Source organism: Balaenoptera acutorostrata, chromosome 3 (genome assembly GCF_949987535.1).
Source record: "Balaenoptera acutorostrata chromosome 3, mBalAcu1.1, whole genome shotgun sequence".
NCBI lineage: Eukaryota > Metazoa > Chordata > Mammalia > Artiodactyla > Balaenopteridae > Balaenoptera > Balaenoptera acutorostrata.
In genome coordinates this window covers 19,041,093-19,058,292 of record NC_080066.1, presented here as the reverse complement: position 1 = coordinate 19,058,292, position 17,200 = coordinate 19,041,093, and the positions used below count along the sequence as shown (strand labels likewise).

Genomic DNA, 17,200 nt, shown 5'->3' with positions numbered 1-17,200 from the left:
CACAGTGTTGTGAAATCACCACCATCTATCTCTATTTCCAGAACTTTTTCATCTTCCCAAATTGAAGCTCTGTACCTATTACAACTCCCCACTCCCCCTCCCCTGGCCCCTGGCCCCCACCTTTGTGCTTTCCGCCTCCGTGACTGTGACCACTCTGGGTACCTTTCGTAGGTGGAATCGTAGCACATTTGTCCTTTTGTGATTGGCTTCTTTCATTGAGCATAATGTTCCACGCAGCAGCATGTGTCAACATGTCCTCCCTTTTCAAGGCTGAATAATGATCCACTGTATGTACGGACCACATTTTGTTTATCTATCATCCACTGACAGACATTTGAGTGGTTTCCTCTTTTGGCTACTGTGAATAATGTTGCTGTGAATGCTAGTGTACAAGTATCTGTTCGAGTCTCTGCTTTTGATTCTTTCGGGTATACACCCAGAAGTGGAACTGCTGGATCATATCATAATCTATGTTTAATTGTTTGAAGAACCACCATACTATCTTCTACAGCAGCTGAACCATTCACATCCCCACCGATAATGCACAAGGGTTATCCTTGCCAACACTTGTTGTTTTCTGTATTTTTTTTTAATATGTATGTATGTATGTATGTATGTATGTATGTATTTGGCTTCGCCAGGTCTTAGTTGCAGTACGTGGGATCTTCGTTGCTGCGTGAGGGATCTTCAGTTGAGGCATGCGGGCTTAGCTGTGGCATGTGGAATCTAGTTCCCTGACCAGGGATCGAACCCAGACCCCCTGCATTGGGAGCATGGAGTCTTAACCACTGGACCACCAGGGAAGTCCCTGAAGTGGTATTTTTAAATGAAATAATTCCAGCTGAAGTTGTAAAATGAAACCATGTAATATAGGATTTATAAACTGCCATAATTTAGTTTGAAGACAGACATCAGAAATACCCACAAACTATGGAGAACAGTATGGAGGTTCCTTAAAAAACTAAAAATAGAATTACCATATGACCCAGCAATCCCACTACTGGGCATATACCCAGAGAAAACCGTAATTCAAAAGGACACATGCACCCGAATGTTCATTGCAGCACTATTTACAATAGCCAGGTCATGGAAGCAACCTAAATGCCCATCAACAGACGAATGGATAAAGAAGATGTGGTACATATATACAATGGAATATTACTCAGCCATAAAAAGGAAGGAAACTGAGTCATTTCTTGAGACGTGGATTGATCTAGAGACTGTCATACAGAGTGAAGTAAGTCAGAAAGAGAAAAACAAATATCGTATATTAATGCATGTATGTGGAACCTAGAAAAATGGTACAGATGAGCCAGTTTGCAGGGCAGAAGTTGAGACACAGATGTAGAGAATGGACATATGGACACCAAGGGGGGAAAACTGCGGTGAGGTGGGGATGGTGGTGTGCTGAATTGGGCGATTGGGATTGACATGTATACACTGATGTGTATAAAACTGATGCCTAATAAGAACCTGCAGTATAAAAAAACAAACAAAACAACAACAACAAAAAAAAAAAAAAAAAAAAGAAATACCCACAAAGCCCACTGCTTAAGCTGGGTCACAAGGTACGAATGCCTTTTAAAGTTCCCCTTCGTAAAAATCCGTTTATTGGCATGTTTTACACTTTTCTGAACTGTGGAATGATTATTTCCATAGTTTTTACAAAGGTTGATGACTAATTCTTCTCATTCTACCAAGGAGACAATCAAAAAGATGTATGATAGGGAATTCCCTGGTGGTCCAGTGGTTAGGACTCCACACTTTCACTGCCGAGGGCACGGGTTCAATCCCTGGTCGGGGAACTAAGATCCCACAAGCTATGTGGTGCGGCCAAAAGAATAAATAAATAAAATAGAGTATTTCTTAAAAAAAAGAAAAAAAAAAAACAAGCAGAAAACTGAGGCTGGACCTAACTCCAGATTTTTTAAAGCAATTGTTATGAACAATCTTCATCCAGATCCCTAAGACTCTATTCCTTTATATATACGAGCTATACAAACCTCTCCAAGCTCCCCAATGAAACAGCTCCTCATTGACTCAGTACAAAAAGAAGGCTACTCAATTTTCTTCTTACTTACTTTACCATAGTTGATAGATATTAACAGGTAAACTAGATAATATTTAAGATAACATTTGAAAAAAATAACGGGCATCTACCATGTCTGATATTCCACTAGGCCTAACTAGAGGAATTAGATATGAAAATACACTCCATTACTGAGAGAAGGCAGTTGTTATGTTGGGAGATAAGGCATTCATAATAAGCGCCACTTAACAGCACGTAATTTAGCAGAACTTGCCAGTAAAGCTATATTCAAGGGTCAGCTGCAATTTCTTTAGTAAACTCCCACTTGGGTGTTTTAATTCTCTGCCAAGTAAAATAACAGACAATTGATTCTTTCTGAACACCATTCCCTAGACTGTTGCTAATAGGACACTCTTGCTCAATTAAATTTTCAGATTTAATTTCATAAGAAGGACCATCCTCAGGAGTCTCTAGAAAATACAGGCTAGTGAGCACTTACTGAGCTACAAAGAGCATTCAGTTGACTGTACAAAATAAAACTGTTAAAGGCACGGGGGAGGAAGAAAATGCAAACTCATGGAATCCAGGATATATGTGACCAAACTTCCGATGATGCTGGAATTTTTCCATGGATTTTAAAGAGCAGCCCTGGGTCCGTTCATCTTAGACTCTCGTACCCAGAGCTTAGCCAACTGGGACCTCAACAGCGCTTCCTATTTGCTAGTATTTGAAGGAGCACAAGAATGAGATATTTGGATTCGTCACTGGACACCATCTGAACAACAGCTTTTGACTTCCTGAGAAACCACTAACGTGACCTAAAAAAGGGAGTCTTCGGGGTCAGAATGGATAGATTCCGCAGGAGGCCCCACCATCAGAGCACCGGCCTCTGAGAGGTACTTTGGGGCTGCAGTCCAGGGGCTGAATGGCAGCCCTCACGGCCGTGCAGCAATGGCTGGACCTGCCAGGCCACTCGAGGGGGACCCAGCTGGGTTGGCATGACTGGTGCTCCCTGATACAGCCAGGAGCAAGTGGCTGAAGGTCCTGGACGCTCCTTCCACAGGCAAGCTGCAGTCTGGTTCCTTGTGGGCAGCAGTGCAGAGCTAACTGTGGGCCTCCCCGCCTCCCCACGGGCACGTTGCCAAGAGAAGGCCCAGGAGAAAGGCCGAGAGAGACGCAGCTCTGCCAGCTCTAGACCGGACCTGTTGTGAACGGCTGCTTCTACCTCTAGAGACTGGCGAGAAGGGCAGGATCATCATACACGGGGCTCGCTCAGAGCTCGCAGCTGTCTGCCTTCTGCCCACAGGCCCCAGGCTGACTCGGCCAACCAAGCAGGCCCCAGAGAATCGGTCTGCAGAGCTGGGCCTGCTGTGCGGGCCCCGAAGCTGCTCACCTTTAGGCTGTAGCCAGCAAGACCCCCATATATGTACGCTAATCCCCTATGCCACCAGCTGATGTCACAGGACAAGAGAAGATTTCAGCAGTTCCAATGACTGACAAATACACACCACTCTCGTAGTACTCCGAAGACAAACTAACCACCCCTCCCAGTCACCCTCGGAGACAGGGAAACACACTTTACATATTCTCAACGTCTCTGCAGAAACTGTGTCCTCCACAGGACACTACCCTTCTCCTTCATGCTAATAAATCCAAACTCTAAGGCACTACGGGGCACGGTCAGGTCACAGTTTTCTTAGGAATGGAAGGTAAAAAAACCCCACCGCATTCCATCTGCAGGAGCTTCAAAATAAATCTTTCATCATGGCGTGGATTTTAGTACTAACCTTATCCACGGTGTCATCTGATTTTCTTACACTTCCCTCCCCTTTATCACAATCTCCCTTCATTAAAATGTCAACCCTGCTGCCCGAGGTGTGTTTTGTAAGGACATGACATCCTTTGGAGGAACAAAGCTGAGCAATAAATACGCTTCTCAATCATGACCTAAGGACCTCTCATCACCCCAGATCACTGAGGAAGACTTGTTGAGTGTCTGTTAGCCTATCAGGCGGAAAGTTCCATGAGAGAAGAAGTGAACAAACAAACAGGGTACTGTCCAATCAGCCGAGAGTACAGGGCTCTTCGTGTGGCAGAGACACAGAGGGTCCTGTACACTGTCACACACCAATCTCTTCTCAGGAACTGCAGGGATGACTTTCTGGTCCCTCGGGGCAGCCCGTGCACTGGCAGAGCTGACTTCTTATCTGAGTTGCACACAATGTCAGTGACAAAAGGTCAGTGACAATGGGCTACACTGTCAAATCTATTTCCCAAATGAGATCTGACCTAAAGAGTCCGTCCCTAAGGTTTTCAGAGTCTAAGTAAGGTTACAGATTCTTATCTCGAGTCGTAAAGTGCAGATTTGTGTCCATGCTGTATCTGAGTATCTTACAGACATATATTTACACGAAAATCACAAGAGAAGGCAGCAACTACAGCAGTCCTTCCAATGTATGAATTTATCACATCTGATCAACGGTATTAAAACCTCTGCAGGGAACCAACACCAGAAACCTGGACATTAATGAGGCGGCCCTGGTCCTTCTCAAGCCCTTGGGCCCCGTGCTTCACTTACCTGCACGCAGCATTTCAGCTTTGCTGATTCTGAGTGTGATCTGACAATGGGCTTTAGGTGGGCACTGTGGAGCAGACCACGCGCCCTCTTTTAGGAGATCCCGTCGCTACCCTCCCAGATAAAAGACAACCCTGAAGTGGTGCTGTGCTTCCCAGGTCTGTGATGGACATTCCTGCCTGCGCCCCACTCCACGACCGCGTCACCCTGCGGGCACTCACCAGGGTGACAATGGCACATTCCGCAGTCAGCTGAGCAGCACTGAACAGTGTCCGAACAAACCGGTAAATCTGCTTCTGCTCTGGGTTGTGTTTGTCATAATCTGGTGGCACTTCGGATTTCTGGGAAAGGAGAGATTCTCAATGACTGGCCACCCAACAAGAACAACAGAGACACGACTGGACAACACCCTGAGACCCGGGGGGAGGGTTACCGAAAGAGGGTGAAGGTTCTCATCGAAAATATCCAAGAGCATCCTTCCATCTGGGTCCCTGGTGGGAGGTGGGGGGGAAATAACAGAAAACGGAGTTTACCTTCTGCAAGAATGAGTGCCAGTCAAAAGGAAACAAAAATATATTTTGATTCAGCTGTTATTTCAAGAAACAGAGGCAGTGCTAACTGTTAAGAGATGCTACTGATTATTCATGAATTATAATTTGTTTTTCTTGGGGACAATACTTAATCATTTTTGAATAGTCCAAGAAATAAAGGTTATGAATCACATTTAGTTTAATTAACTTAAGTGAAAATCTAGATTTTCATTTCCTGAGTTTTCAAATGAACCAAATCTAAATTTCTTTAACCTCTTGTTTCTGAGCAAAGGCTGACAGATCTGTTTAAACCATCCTTATGTTGTGGTCGATAAGAAAGAAGTCTGAGGGTAAGAATGAACACTCATAGTGTGTCCTGGAGATGAGTTTGAAAGTTTCACAGCATGCAACTTAACCACTTCGCTAATGAGGAGTTTCATGATTGTATATTGAAAAACAAGAGGGGACACGTAGAAAAGTGTAACTGGTTGTTACCGAGCCGGTAACTGCACAGACCCATTTAAAGTGGCAGCGTTCACTGTGAGCTCAGCGGGGCCGCTGGGCTCTGGGGGGTCGTCCACACTCCACTAGTGATGGCTCTACCTCCATCTGTTTTATGTCATTTGAGTTCTAAAATTTTTTCTTTAAAAACCAAATTAGGAAACCACTGCTTTGGTTAACAGCACACAATTTTCCAATGTCAACTAGGCTTGCAAATATCAGAAGGCTGCAGATCTGTCCCTGACACGCACGCCCCGTGGCAAACACTACAGTTTCTGTTCTATGAACTTACTGTCTGCATAAAAATAAAAGTGAAGGAAAGAGCTTGGCAGGACAGCTCAATTTTCATCCCTGTCTTTGCACAGTAGGAACTGTTTTTAAAGCTCTGGGCATTCATACCTGTGCTGCTTTTCACTAGCCTGCAGGACAGACAGCAAAGATTTAGATGAACCTGAATAAAAGCAAGGCTCAAGCAGTCAGGACTGGAGAGTGGGGTCTGAAAACATAAAGTGCACCTGGCGCTGAGGAATTGCGATCCCTCTCCTGCTAACTGCCTCTGCCAGGTACTCAGGGAGGAAGGTGAGGGACGCCCCCAACTGCTCAGGCTCTTCAGCCCCGTTCACTTCTCCTGAGGAGTGAGAGCCCCTGAAACACCATTCAGCACTCTCGGGAAACTTTCACCACAAGTAATTTTAAAAATCAAAATGTAGGTTCAGAAATATAAATAAGGATTCAGAATTTAAGCTAAAATGACTCCTCTGAGATGTGGATTTTGCTTTCACTTCCATTAAAAGCTATGAATCTCAGCACCGTCTCTATCAAAGCTAAGGGATCTATCACCAGCCCCTGAGGCTGGGTCGGTATAACTTATCAAAGAGGGAGTCTGCAGACACCTCTTCTCAAGACACTTTCAGGCTACAATCTGTAAATTAATCATGCTTGTTTTCACAGGCTGACTTTTCAGTTGGACTCTCTCCACTTCCTCTCGGCCCAATTTATCACCATTAACCCATCAGAGCATATCATTTAAAGTCTCAGTGGTACATTGCTTGGGTTCAATTTCCAATTCCCCACTTTACTAGTTGTGTAATCTCAGGCAAATTATTTAAAATCTCTCTATGCCTAGTTTCTTTATCTGTAAAATGGAGATAATGTCAGAATCACTTCATGGAGCTGTTATAAAAAATTAAATGAGATAAGGCATGCAAAGAGCTGACCAGGGCAGCCAGAGTAAGCATTTAATGAAGTTGGGTCTTATTATTAATGGCTGTGGCTACAGATTAGCTTTGAGGCCCATAGAGTCTAAGAACTGAGAAATTGGAGACGCTAATGCGAAACTGATTTGAGAACACATCTGAGTTTCACCAATGGCATTACATTGCTAGTTAAGACCTAAGTGTTTAAAAAGTGTGAACTACTATCATAGAAATAAGCAGCAAGACAAATCTACACTCTCACTAAGTTATTCTGGTCAAGGTTCGAAGTTCCAGTATCCTACATTTTGTAAGTTCGTAAATCCAAACTTCTCAAGCACCATAATGAACCATGAATCACAGTTACACTACAGAGAAAGGTCATTACAGAGAATACCTTTCCAGGTGTTTGCTTCCAATGGCTGTGTTTTCCCATAACCTGTCCATCACAAGCTCTGTCATCTACCCTCCGCTTCACTGCTTGTCACAACTCTCCCTTGTCCCCTTCGTAAAACAGACTGCCGGGCTGTGGCCCCCACTGCGGAGACCCACGCTAGCCAGAAGGTGACCTTGCTGGTTCCCGGAACTGTTACTACACTCATATAACACATGTAAATGTCACATCAATCAGTGAAACAGGACTGCAACGAGAGTGGATCTGTTCTCATGAAAACTGAGAAGGATGCTTTGTAAAGACCCAAGAAAAGGAAATCACTAAAAACAAGTTTGCTGTAGATCAGGTGTGGTCAAAACCTAAAAGATTCTACACTCATTGTTTAGCAAATGTCATAAGTTTTCTCGCTATTGATTACAAAAACAAACAAAAAATACACACAAAACAGGTGCGGCTTATAAAGGGACAGCACTTTCGTAATCAATGCCCCAGGCTCGAAGCAGAAGCCTCGATGCTGCATAAAACTGGCAAATGAGTGTACTTTTACATGTTTTATGTTGAATTAAAATGCTTAAGGTAAATTTTTAAATGATTCTTCTATGAGTCCCTGTTTTAACTGACTTTTAAAATTAACTGAACTATCTCCAGACTTCTATCAGAGAGATAATTTCCACTACATTAAAATAGTTTATGACTAAATTTACGACAAAACTTTTCCTACTGAATTGAAACTATAAACTAAACATTTTTTCATGTTAAAGCTGCACACAGAAAACTGTTAAAATATTTTATAACAGACAGAATGTTTACGCAACTTATACAGAAAATAAAGTCAAGAGGAGGCTGAACATTGTCAAGAAACTTTGTCCTGTTTTGCTGGCTTCGTTTGGCTTCCTCTGACTCAGAAGCAGTTCAGCACTTACCTAGGAAGTATGGGTAAATTGTACTAACTTTAGAGATTCTATGAAAATGAGATAAGAATATAAAACTCAAAGGCTGAGGCAACTAGAACGTAATAGGAAAAACATAACAGTAGATGATGTGTGATGTTTTTAGCACAAAATTAATCAAAATCCACCTACCTGTTTTTGATGTGGTAATATATTGCGAGAGCTACACTGTAAAATAAAATGCAGGAGTTCAATGTTTCATAAGCACATTCAAGATGTTATATATTATCTGGCATCAGTCTGACCATAAATATTTAAAATTTAAGTAAAAGTAAAATGACCCATCTGAACAGCCCCATTTAATTCAGAATGCTGATTAAGAAAATGCATTCTTCAAAGTAAATCAATCAGGTACTTATTTTGAGCAATTATTAAATCTTTTCCAGAAACACCAAAACTTCAAGTGATACTCAGAAACAAATTTCTCTTTCTATCTGAAATCTTAAGCCTTCCTCACTTTAAAATATAGGCACTATGTAAAAAATAGGTGGTGAAATTAAACACCTCTAGAAGTCTCCAACTCAGCACCTGCTATTTAGAAAATCAGTGGTTTCTTTATAACCACCAGCAAAATGTGAATATTACCCACAGTAGTTTGCCATTTTTTCTTTTCAATCAATAACCTCTTGGAAGTCTGCCTAATTTATTCATTCATTTGCTGAAATGGTAGTGTAACTCTTATTTGTAATACCTTAAAATTTTATTTTACATTTTAAAAGATCTGAATTTAATGAAGACATTCCTATCCCCTGAATTTTCTTCAAATAATGTTTTTCTGATTATGAAATGTGTTATATTCAGATGGAAGAAATTTTTGGAAAATAAAAAAAGTATACAGAAAAATAATTCCTCTGCCCAAAGATTATTACTATCAGCTTAAGATATAGAGGTATTTATTCGTATCTACCTAAAGCAAACAGGTTTGCATCCCACTTTTATCCTCATTAACATTTTTCTTACCATTAAAATGTTATTCAAAAACATGACTTTAAATGGCTGACTATATTCCATTACACTGTTGAATAATTTATTAACCATCCCCCTACTATTGAACATTTAAATATTTTTGCAATTATGATTAACACCATAATGAATATACCCACAGATAAATATTTGTGTGACCTATGACTATATTATTTCCATAAGAACACATCCTGTACTTGGAATTACTTGCTCTAAGGTCATTAATAACTGTGAGGCTCCCCACACATACATCCCAGTATCTTTGCAGAAAAGCTGTACCAGTGTACTTCCCCACCAGTGTCTGTCTCACCTCCCCTTCACCAACACTCACCTTGAATGTTTTGGAAAAATGTTCTCCAACTGGATAGGTTAAAAATTGTAACCGTTTTCAATTTGAGTTTCTTTGATCGCCTATCAAGTTGGCAGGGTTATTCGTGTTGACTGCCCAATTTTTTTAAATTATTTCCTCTTTTGCAACCTGTCTAGATCCTTCCACAATTTTTGTTTTACTTTAAAATGTATTGAGGAGGCCAAAATTTATTTCTTAAGCTTCTAAGAACATCGCTAACGGGCTGCATCAGATTGTGTTCTCAGAGCACAGAAAGTGCCATCCAGGGCACCAACATGGAGGTAGAGGGCTGGGTCCCAGACACCTCAGCTCACTCGGCAGCGGCGGCACTCACTTAGAGACCTGGGCATGCATGCTGGACTCCAGTAGCTCAGATGTTCACCCACGACTGAACATGACAATAGCTCATCTCACTCTATCAAAAGAAAGCATCTCCTTCTAAATCTCTCCTTCCAGATCTATTAATTCAAATGATTTCAGCTAAGTGTTAAAAGTATCCCCGAGCAAATGTAATATATTCTCTTCCTCCTAACATCTTGAAAAGCATCTAAGCTGATGAAGGAATTGTAAGTGGGGTGAAGGGACTTCAGAAGTTTTAAAAATAATGGTACAGTTTTCAAAGTGCCTTCACGTACCTTAAAAGCCCCGAAATGGGAAATAATAAATGTTACTGATTCTATTTTATAAATGAGAAAATTCAGGTAGAGACACTATAGATGTCGGGATTTCTAACTTGTATCATGGTTTTATGCCCTTTCATTCTATAGTGTTGCCTCTGGAAAAAAGGAAGAAATTACTGTTTTACTCATTTAACAGTCCTGCTATGATGATTAAATTGAATGTTTCATATGATTGGGTTTGGTATAGTGATTACTTTAATTGCTTTGATTGATTGAGAAAAATATGGTCCCTGCTTCCCCTGTGAGGGAGCACGTCACAGGAAAAACACCACTGCACTGAAGTCAGACCAGCTGGGTTTAAAACCTGGCTCCTTCATCAATTAGAGTTTATCCACCTCTCAGAGCCTTCAATTCCTCATCTAAAAAATTACAACAATTCAACCCACATCACAGAGTGGTTATTACAATCAAATGAAGTGTATAAAAGCATAATCTCAAATATAAAGTTCTAAAGCAAAAGTTATTATTATTATTGTTGTTGCCCTATGAATAATTCCACCTCAAGAGGTCTTCCAGCTTCTGTAGATGGAGTGAAGGTCTTCGGGGCCCCAAGGTTACTGTCTCCCAGATCTCCAGAGCTGAAAGCAAGCTTGGACGTTATCATGACTCAGGCCTCCATAAAACACAGTGCCAGTCTGTAGGCCAATGTCCACTCAAGATCATACCCCAGAAAGTGAGAAAACCAAGCTGAGGATGCCCGTGTGGGCCCAGCTCCACAGGCCGGTTCAGTCGGCCCCTGTGAAAGAAGTGACTGCCGGGGGCAAAGGACAGTCAGCTGAAAACAGAATCAATCCCAGGCTTCAGGCTTCACTCCAAATGCCCAGCTTCGGAGGCCTGCTTAGTCTGCCACATCCTCAGAAAACGGTGAGGTCACCCAGGACAGGCTGACCAGAGGGTTAGCTCAACTGCCCTTGCTGCAGAGCCAGGAGGGAAGGGGAGCTGGGAATGAAGAAATGCTATTTTCTTGATCAGGAAAACAAAACATGTTTCTGACCGCGGGCACTACCCTTGCTGTACTTCTTACCTAGAGCTAAGTCAGAGGTGCCGGGTTCTGGCGGGTGTACGAAGCTGCTCTCGACCCTCAGGCCCGGGGCCGTGGATGGTGTGCACAGCTGCGAACGGCCCTCACCGCCCTCCCCCCGTCCTCTGAGCACCACCCCTGTGCTCACACAGGATTCGCGGCCTGGGTCGGTTACAGGGGCACGGGGTGGGTGGCAAACTCTAAATTCATACCACAGCTATTGGCCTTCACGGGAATGATGGGAAAATCAAGTTCTCAGAGAAGATATTATGCCTGTGAAAAAAATGAGCACAGAATTGTGCCCAAATGTGTCACACTGCTGCTGCTTCTCTTTGACAGAGCCGCTCTCAACCCTCCACCCATTCCGGAACTAGAATCTGTAAATGTTTGTTCCTTTTGGCAATCCCCAATTTACAGAAGGGTTTTCTTTTTCTTTTTTTTTAATATGAATTTTATTTCAGAGTACTTTTGAACTCCTGGATTTCCATTTGGTTCTTTTGTAACCTTTCCCGCACCCCCCCCCCCCCACCCCGGCCACATCGTGTGGCTTGCAGGATCTGTTCCACAACCAGGGATTGAACCTGGGCCACAGCAGTGAAAGCCTGTAATCCTAACCGGTAGGCCACCAAGGCACTCCCCAGAAGGGTTTTCTTCTAAAATTAGCTTAGAAAGCTATTGTTAGAACCCGGAGCATTTTCTCAAAGGTCCTACATGGTTATCAGGAGTCGAGTTCAGCCCACGAATGCTCACTCTGCCCACAGGAAGCTGAACTACTGATTAATGAGTTTGTATCAATTTTAACGTCTTGGGGCAGGAGGTCACAAGGGCCTTGGCAGGTGTAGGTTACGATTTTAGAATAGGAGGGCATTCAGACTTCCAGTCTCCCTGCCCTTCGTGACATTTGTTCCCCTCGTGCTGTCAAAGGCCCTGGCTGAAGTTACCCAGGCCAGCTAACACCTCAAAATGACCAGAACCAGGTCACGTGTGACATACAGGAATTTACAGGGAAAGATTCTGATGCTATTGCTACAACTAGGGTCCACCCTACCCAGCTCCCAGGTCCAAAATGTACGTTTTTTAAAAAGGCACATTTTAAAACAAATAAGCGACTGACTGAAGGCATCTCAAATCCGGGTGGTGTGTAGAAGCATCCTCTGGACCAGGGAAGCCACAGCGTCCACACTGGACGCCTCCTCTCGGCACTCAGCCATCATCACTGGCCCAGCTGTCCAGCTTCTTTTCCTCCCGGTATTAACCACAGGTTAAGCTTTCAAGGGAACTCGAAGGCAGTTGTCCACTGACACCAGGGCTTCTCGGCCTTGGCCACCTATGAGAATCTCCCGGAGAGGTTGACATTCCAGATCCTGGATCTTCAGGGCCAGACGTCACGCCTCAGTGGGGCTCTAAGCCCTCGGGGGCCTTGCGAGTGTGGCGAGCTGGAACCACTGATTCACAGACCACACTTGTGACTGCGGAGCTTGCACTCCCAGACTCCACATTGAAATATCAAATTGTCACCCAGATCTCCTACTGGGCCCTGGAGTGTCTGCGTCACAACCAGTGGCAGTGTGAAGTCATCCCCAGGTGAAGCGCTGAGCAACGGAGTCCGAGCCCCTGGAAACCCAGAGCTCCCGCCCGTCCTGGAGGGAGGGTCCCAGGCCCCAGGGAGGCGGGGCCTCTAGGGCTTGAGCGGGTGCCAGGTGCCAGGTCTCCAGGCTCCTGCTTCCCGCCCCAGCACCTCCCAGACCCCCGCACAGAGCCCAGCCCCAGGGTGGGGCAGCTCGGCCAAGGGCAGGGAGGTGGAGCGAGGGCACATGCGGGCTCCCAGCTGTGAGCGCCCACTGTGGGGTGATGCCCACCGGTCCCTCAACCACCAACGGAAGGAGGGAAGAAGCTACGTTCCTGTTTAGATCTTAGAAACAAGCAACCCATCAGGGAGAAGGCGGCCTCCCTCTAGGCGGGCCCACCTCCCACCTTCCGCCTGGAGGGGGCACCGTCCCCACTGCTTGGCAGGCCTGACTGCCATGTGTGGGCACACGCAGAACAGGGCTCTGAGGCCTGGAAGCCTGGCCCACTGGAACACAAGAAGCCTTCTAATTTAGAAGCGCAAACGCTTACCGCACATGCTAACGTGGACTGCTGTTAAATGTGGACTCTTCTTAAATGAGTACAGAGGCAAAATATCCCAGTTTTTTTCATAGCTGAGCCAAAGGCCACAGACCCCAGCACCTCTATCAAGGCTTCCTACCACAATGCTAGTGGGAACATTTCAGGAAAAACCAGCATTCCGTCCCTCCCACCTTCCCCTTGAAAATAAGAGAACTGAAGCCCCAAAGGGAAAAGATTTTATCCAAAGACCACCCCCACTTTCCTCCCTTAAGCCTCATTTTACAGTAAGAGACCAGAGCGAAGGGGCTCACCCCACCCTCCCTGCTGGGGAGACAGCCAAGGTCAGAAGCCCACTCTCCATGCTCCAGGCAAATACACTTCCACGGTGCCAGGGCTGCTTTCTACTGCAGCCCCACGTCAAAGTGGGACCCATTACATTTTGAAGGTAAAATACTAGCAGACTTAAAGCCAGGATGGCTTCAATAAGAAGTGGGAAGGTGGAAAGTATGCACAAAAATCAAACATATGCTTTAACCTACATTTAAAATCACTGAAAAATTTGGCCTTTTTATGTAAATGGTAATATACACAAATATTTTGAACACCCCACATTTTAACTCCCAAAATCACTTTTTAAAAAGACTTCTTGAATAGTCAGTGGCCTCCCCTGCCCAGTCTTACCACTCCCAGACCCCACAACCAACCAGTTAGCCATCAGGTTAAGGAACAGAAAAGACATTCAGTTAAGGAAAAATGTGTATACCCACCATTTAATTGTATACTTGAGGTTTGGTTGACTGACTGTGCTATCATCTAGGAAAATAGTCGAGCAGGAGCTGTATTTCCTTGCTATTTGTCCTGGAGGATGCTAAAAAACAATGGCAACAAGACAAGGACAATTAAACAGGGCTCAAAATTCTTCCAAGGAACATCATCCCCTTCACCTTGAGACCAGCCTATAGAGGAGAAGTGTCTTGGCGAGAAATGTTAACACTACCAGCAAGAACAGTACAAACCCACTTTCTTCCTACAATGAAATTCCATGTTCTTCCACAAAGAAAAGTCACCACCACCACTCCTGGCCCCCAACCTCCATCAGAACAGTACACTCTCGCAATCGAGCATCAAAGTGTGTTGCAGCAGAGTTCGTAAAATCACTGAGAAACAAGAAGTATGCGCTCATCACACCAATGAAAGCCCCTGCTGAAGGCGGCATCCTGGTTTGAGGCACCAGGATCAAGACAAGAGTCCACTGCACCCATTTTCTCTATTCTTGGGATACAGTCGATTTGGGGACCCTGGAAAATGCAGCCAATGTTCATTTAGAATCTCCTAATCTTGAATTTCAGGAGGTGAAGATAAAAATAGGTGAAAGTAATCCGATGCTTTTGAAAATACTACCAATGTATAAGCTTCAGGTAGGGTGCCTATGCAGTCTCATGCCTGGTTCTTTCACAGCTACATAAATTTTGAGCTCTTTGGAAAACTTTAGAACTAAGAACTACTTCTGAAATATACTGTTAAAGAACACAGAATTTAAATTACACTTGTATGACATCTAATTGAATAGTAAGTAGATTTTTGGCAATTATGTGGGCAATATGATTAGTAGACATCAATCTGGATAATTCTAGCTCAAAGCATGTTAGAAAAAAAAAATCAAATCATCCAAACAAGTCTCCACTTGCCTGGTGCTATGTTGACAACCTAAGTATCATCTTCAGCAACCAAAAAAAATAATTCCTTAAGGATAACAACACTGCCTGCCTCACCTGCCCAACCCCAACGAAGCCCTCAGTATCCATGGTTTATGAACATGAAGGGAGCTTTAAAGCCCATCAGAGACCAAATGCCCTGTTTGATACTTTTAACATTTACTTCTTATTTAATAAGGTTTCCTGGGACTTCCCTGGCGGTGCAGTGGTTAAGAATCCGTCTGCCAACGCAGGGGACACGGGTTCGAGCCCTGGTCCGGGAAGATCCCACATACCGCGGAGCAACTAAGCCCGTGTGCCACAACTACTGAGCCTGCGCTCTAGAGCCTGCGAGCCACAACTACTGAGCCCACGAGCCACAACTACTGAAGCCTGCGCGCCTAGAGCCCGTGCTCCGCAACTAGAGAAGCCACCGCAATGAGAAGCCTGTGCACCACAAGGAAGAGTAGCCCCCGCTCACTGCAACTAGAGAAAACCCACGTGCAGCAACGAAGACCCAACGCAGCCAAAAAAAAAAAAAAAAAAAAAAAAAAAAGAGCAAATCTCCCAAAGAGGCAAAAGCAAGGTTTACAGTTTTTAAAATTTCAGTTCTTGGATCACACTCACTTCATTCCTTGACTTCTATGGCTTAATACTCATGAAAAAACTATATCCATACTTAAAACACTGGAAAGACTTTCATCAGTTTTGCTATTGAACTTGGAAAAGTATACAGAATTTACCTATAAATCCAATGAGCAATAACAATAATAACATCAACATAGTCAGCTGTTGCTAAAATCAGTTTGCAGATCACCTTCCGTTCAGTCTACCATGTGAACAGGTAGACAGGAGTCATTCTACGAGATCGGAGAACTAATACGTCAAGGCTTTTTCAAGGCCCCCCATTTATCAGGTGGTAGATCTAGGGCTTGAACAAAATTCTTTTGTCTCCAAGTCCAGCTAACAATGTGACTCTTGCTTAACTGATAAATAACACTCTCTAGTTACTTTATTCCTTCACAAAGTTTTTACAGCTATCACCTGTCTCAATATTAATACAAATACTGTGATTGTTTTGCTGAGGGTAAGGGAGGCTGGCCATTCAACCCCTGATTCATTCTGTTTTAATATCGGTTTTTTTTCCCTTTAACTTAGAATGATCAATTCACTTTAGGCATGCTGTCGTCAAGGGGAGGAGGATGTCATATAAAAATTAGGCCAAAGCAAAAGGCATGAGTTTCCCCTAAGTTTCAGGAGGCTGATTCCAGACTCTCAGCCACCTACAATGCCACCCACAATTTATAATCAGAGACTTTCACATTTTAATTAAAAGATTCATTAATTAGCTAACCAAAACGTCAGCAAATTTTAAATAAACTACAAACTTTAAATAAGGCCCTTTACACAAGCCTTTCTAAAATACCTAAGCATCTCTATTGTAATGTATTAAATTTTCCTATAACTGTTGATCTAATTACATCTAAAACATAGTTGCTGATTAGAATATTAATCTTTATAATTTGCCCTAGCTCAGCTTACTGTTAAAAGTCCCCCAAGGGGTTTATCCTCAAATGGTTTCAAGCTTTAAAATCTATAATAATTCTTTTAGAAGCAGCCTCCTTTTACTTTTTAAGTCTCTCTCAGCAAATTCACAGCCAGGGAAAGGCCCCCTCTTTTCCAGCCAGGGGTTCCTTCTCTACTGCCCCCTCCCTGGAGACTGTTCCCAAAGTCAGCTCCTTTTACTTGCTAACATGTGTTGCTGGCTAACATGTGTTTCTGGAGCCAGAAACCCTTGTTTCTCTCCACCTGGTGGAAGTTATTTCCCTGCCGTGATCATCTTCCCTCACCTCTCCTTAAATGGCTTACCTATGGCCACTGCTTTTTATCAAATAGCAGCCTCTTTGTAGATTATCTTAGCAACATGTACTAAGCAGGTTCTTCAGACACTTAAAGGAGAAATTAAAGAAACAACATCCCTCACGATAAAGCAGATAAAAACCAAGAAGGTTTTATAAATAAGGGCAAAGAATAACGGTCATTCCAGAGTTCAACAAGAAATTAAATTACAAATCTTAGTTGGGGCCCAAATTCAGAAAAGAGTGTTCCCTCTGATTTCAGATAAATAAGCTAAACAGCTTCTGTCCAGGTGGGGCTTGGCGGGACCATCTGAGAAGCACAGAGGACGAGAGCTGGGAGGGCAGCTCTGGAA

General features: G+C 43.5%; 1 protein-coding gene across 1 annotated transcript in view; it reads right to left on the bottom strand.

The window, feature by feature from the left end:
• The window catches only part of CCNY (cyclin Y), a 124,280-nt gene that overhangs the window by 6,675 nt on the left and 100,405 nt on the right, over positions 1 to 17,200 (bottom strand). Inside the window, exons 4-7 of the mRNA XM_057542963.1 lie at positions 14,062 to 14,162; positions 8,305 to 8,340; positions 5,038 to 5,095; positions 4,826 to 4,945 (exon numbers count right to left, since the gene is read on the bottom strand). Coding sequence (XP_057398946.1) covers positions 4,826 to 4,945; positions 5,038 to 5,095; positions 8,305 to 8,340; positions 14,062 to 14,162 — 315 coding nt within the window. The remainder of the gene's footprint in view (positions 1 to 4,825; positions 4,946 to 5,037; positions 5,096 to 8,304; positions 8,341 to 14,061; positions 14,163 to 17,200) is intronic.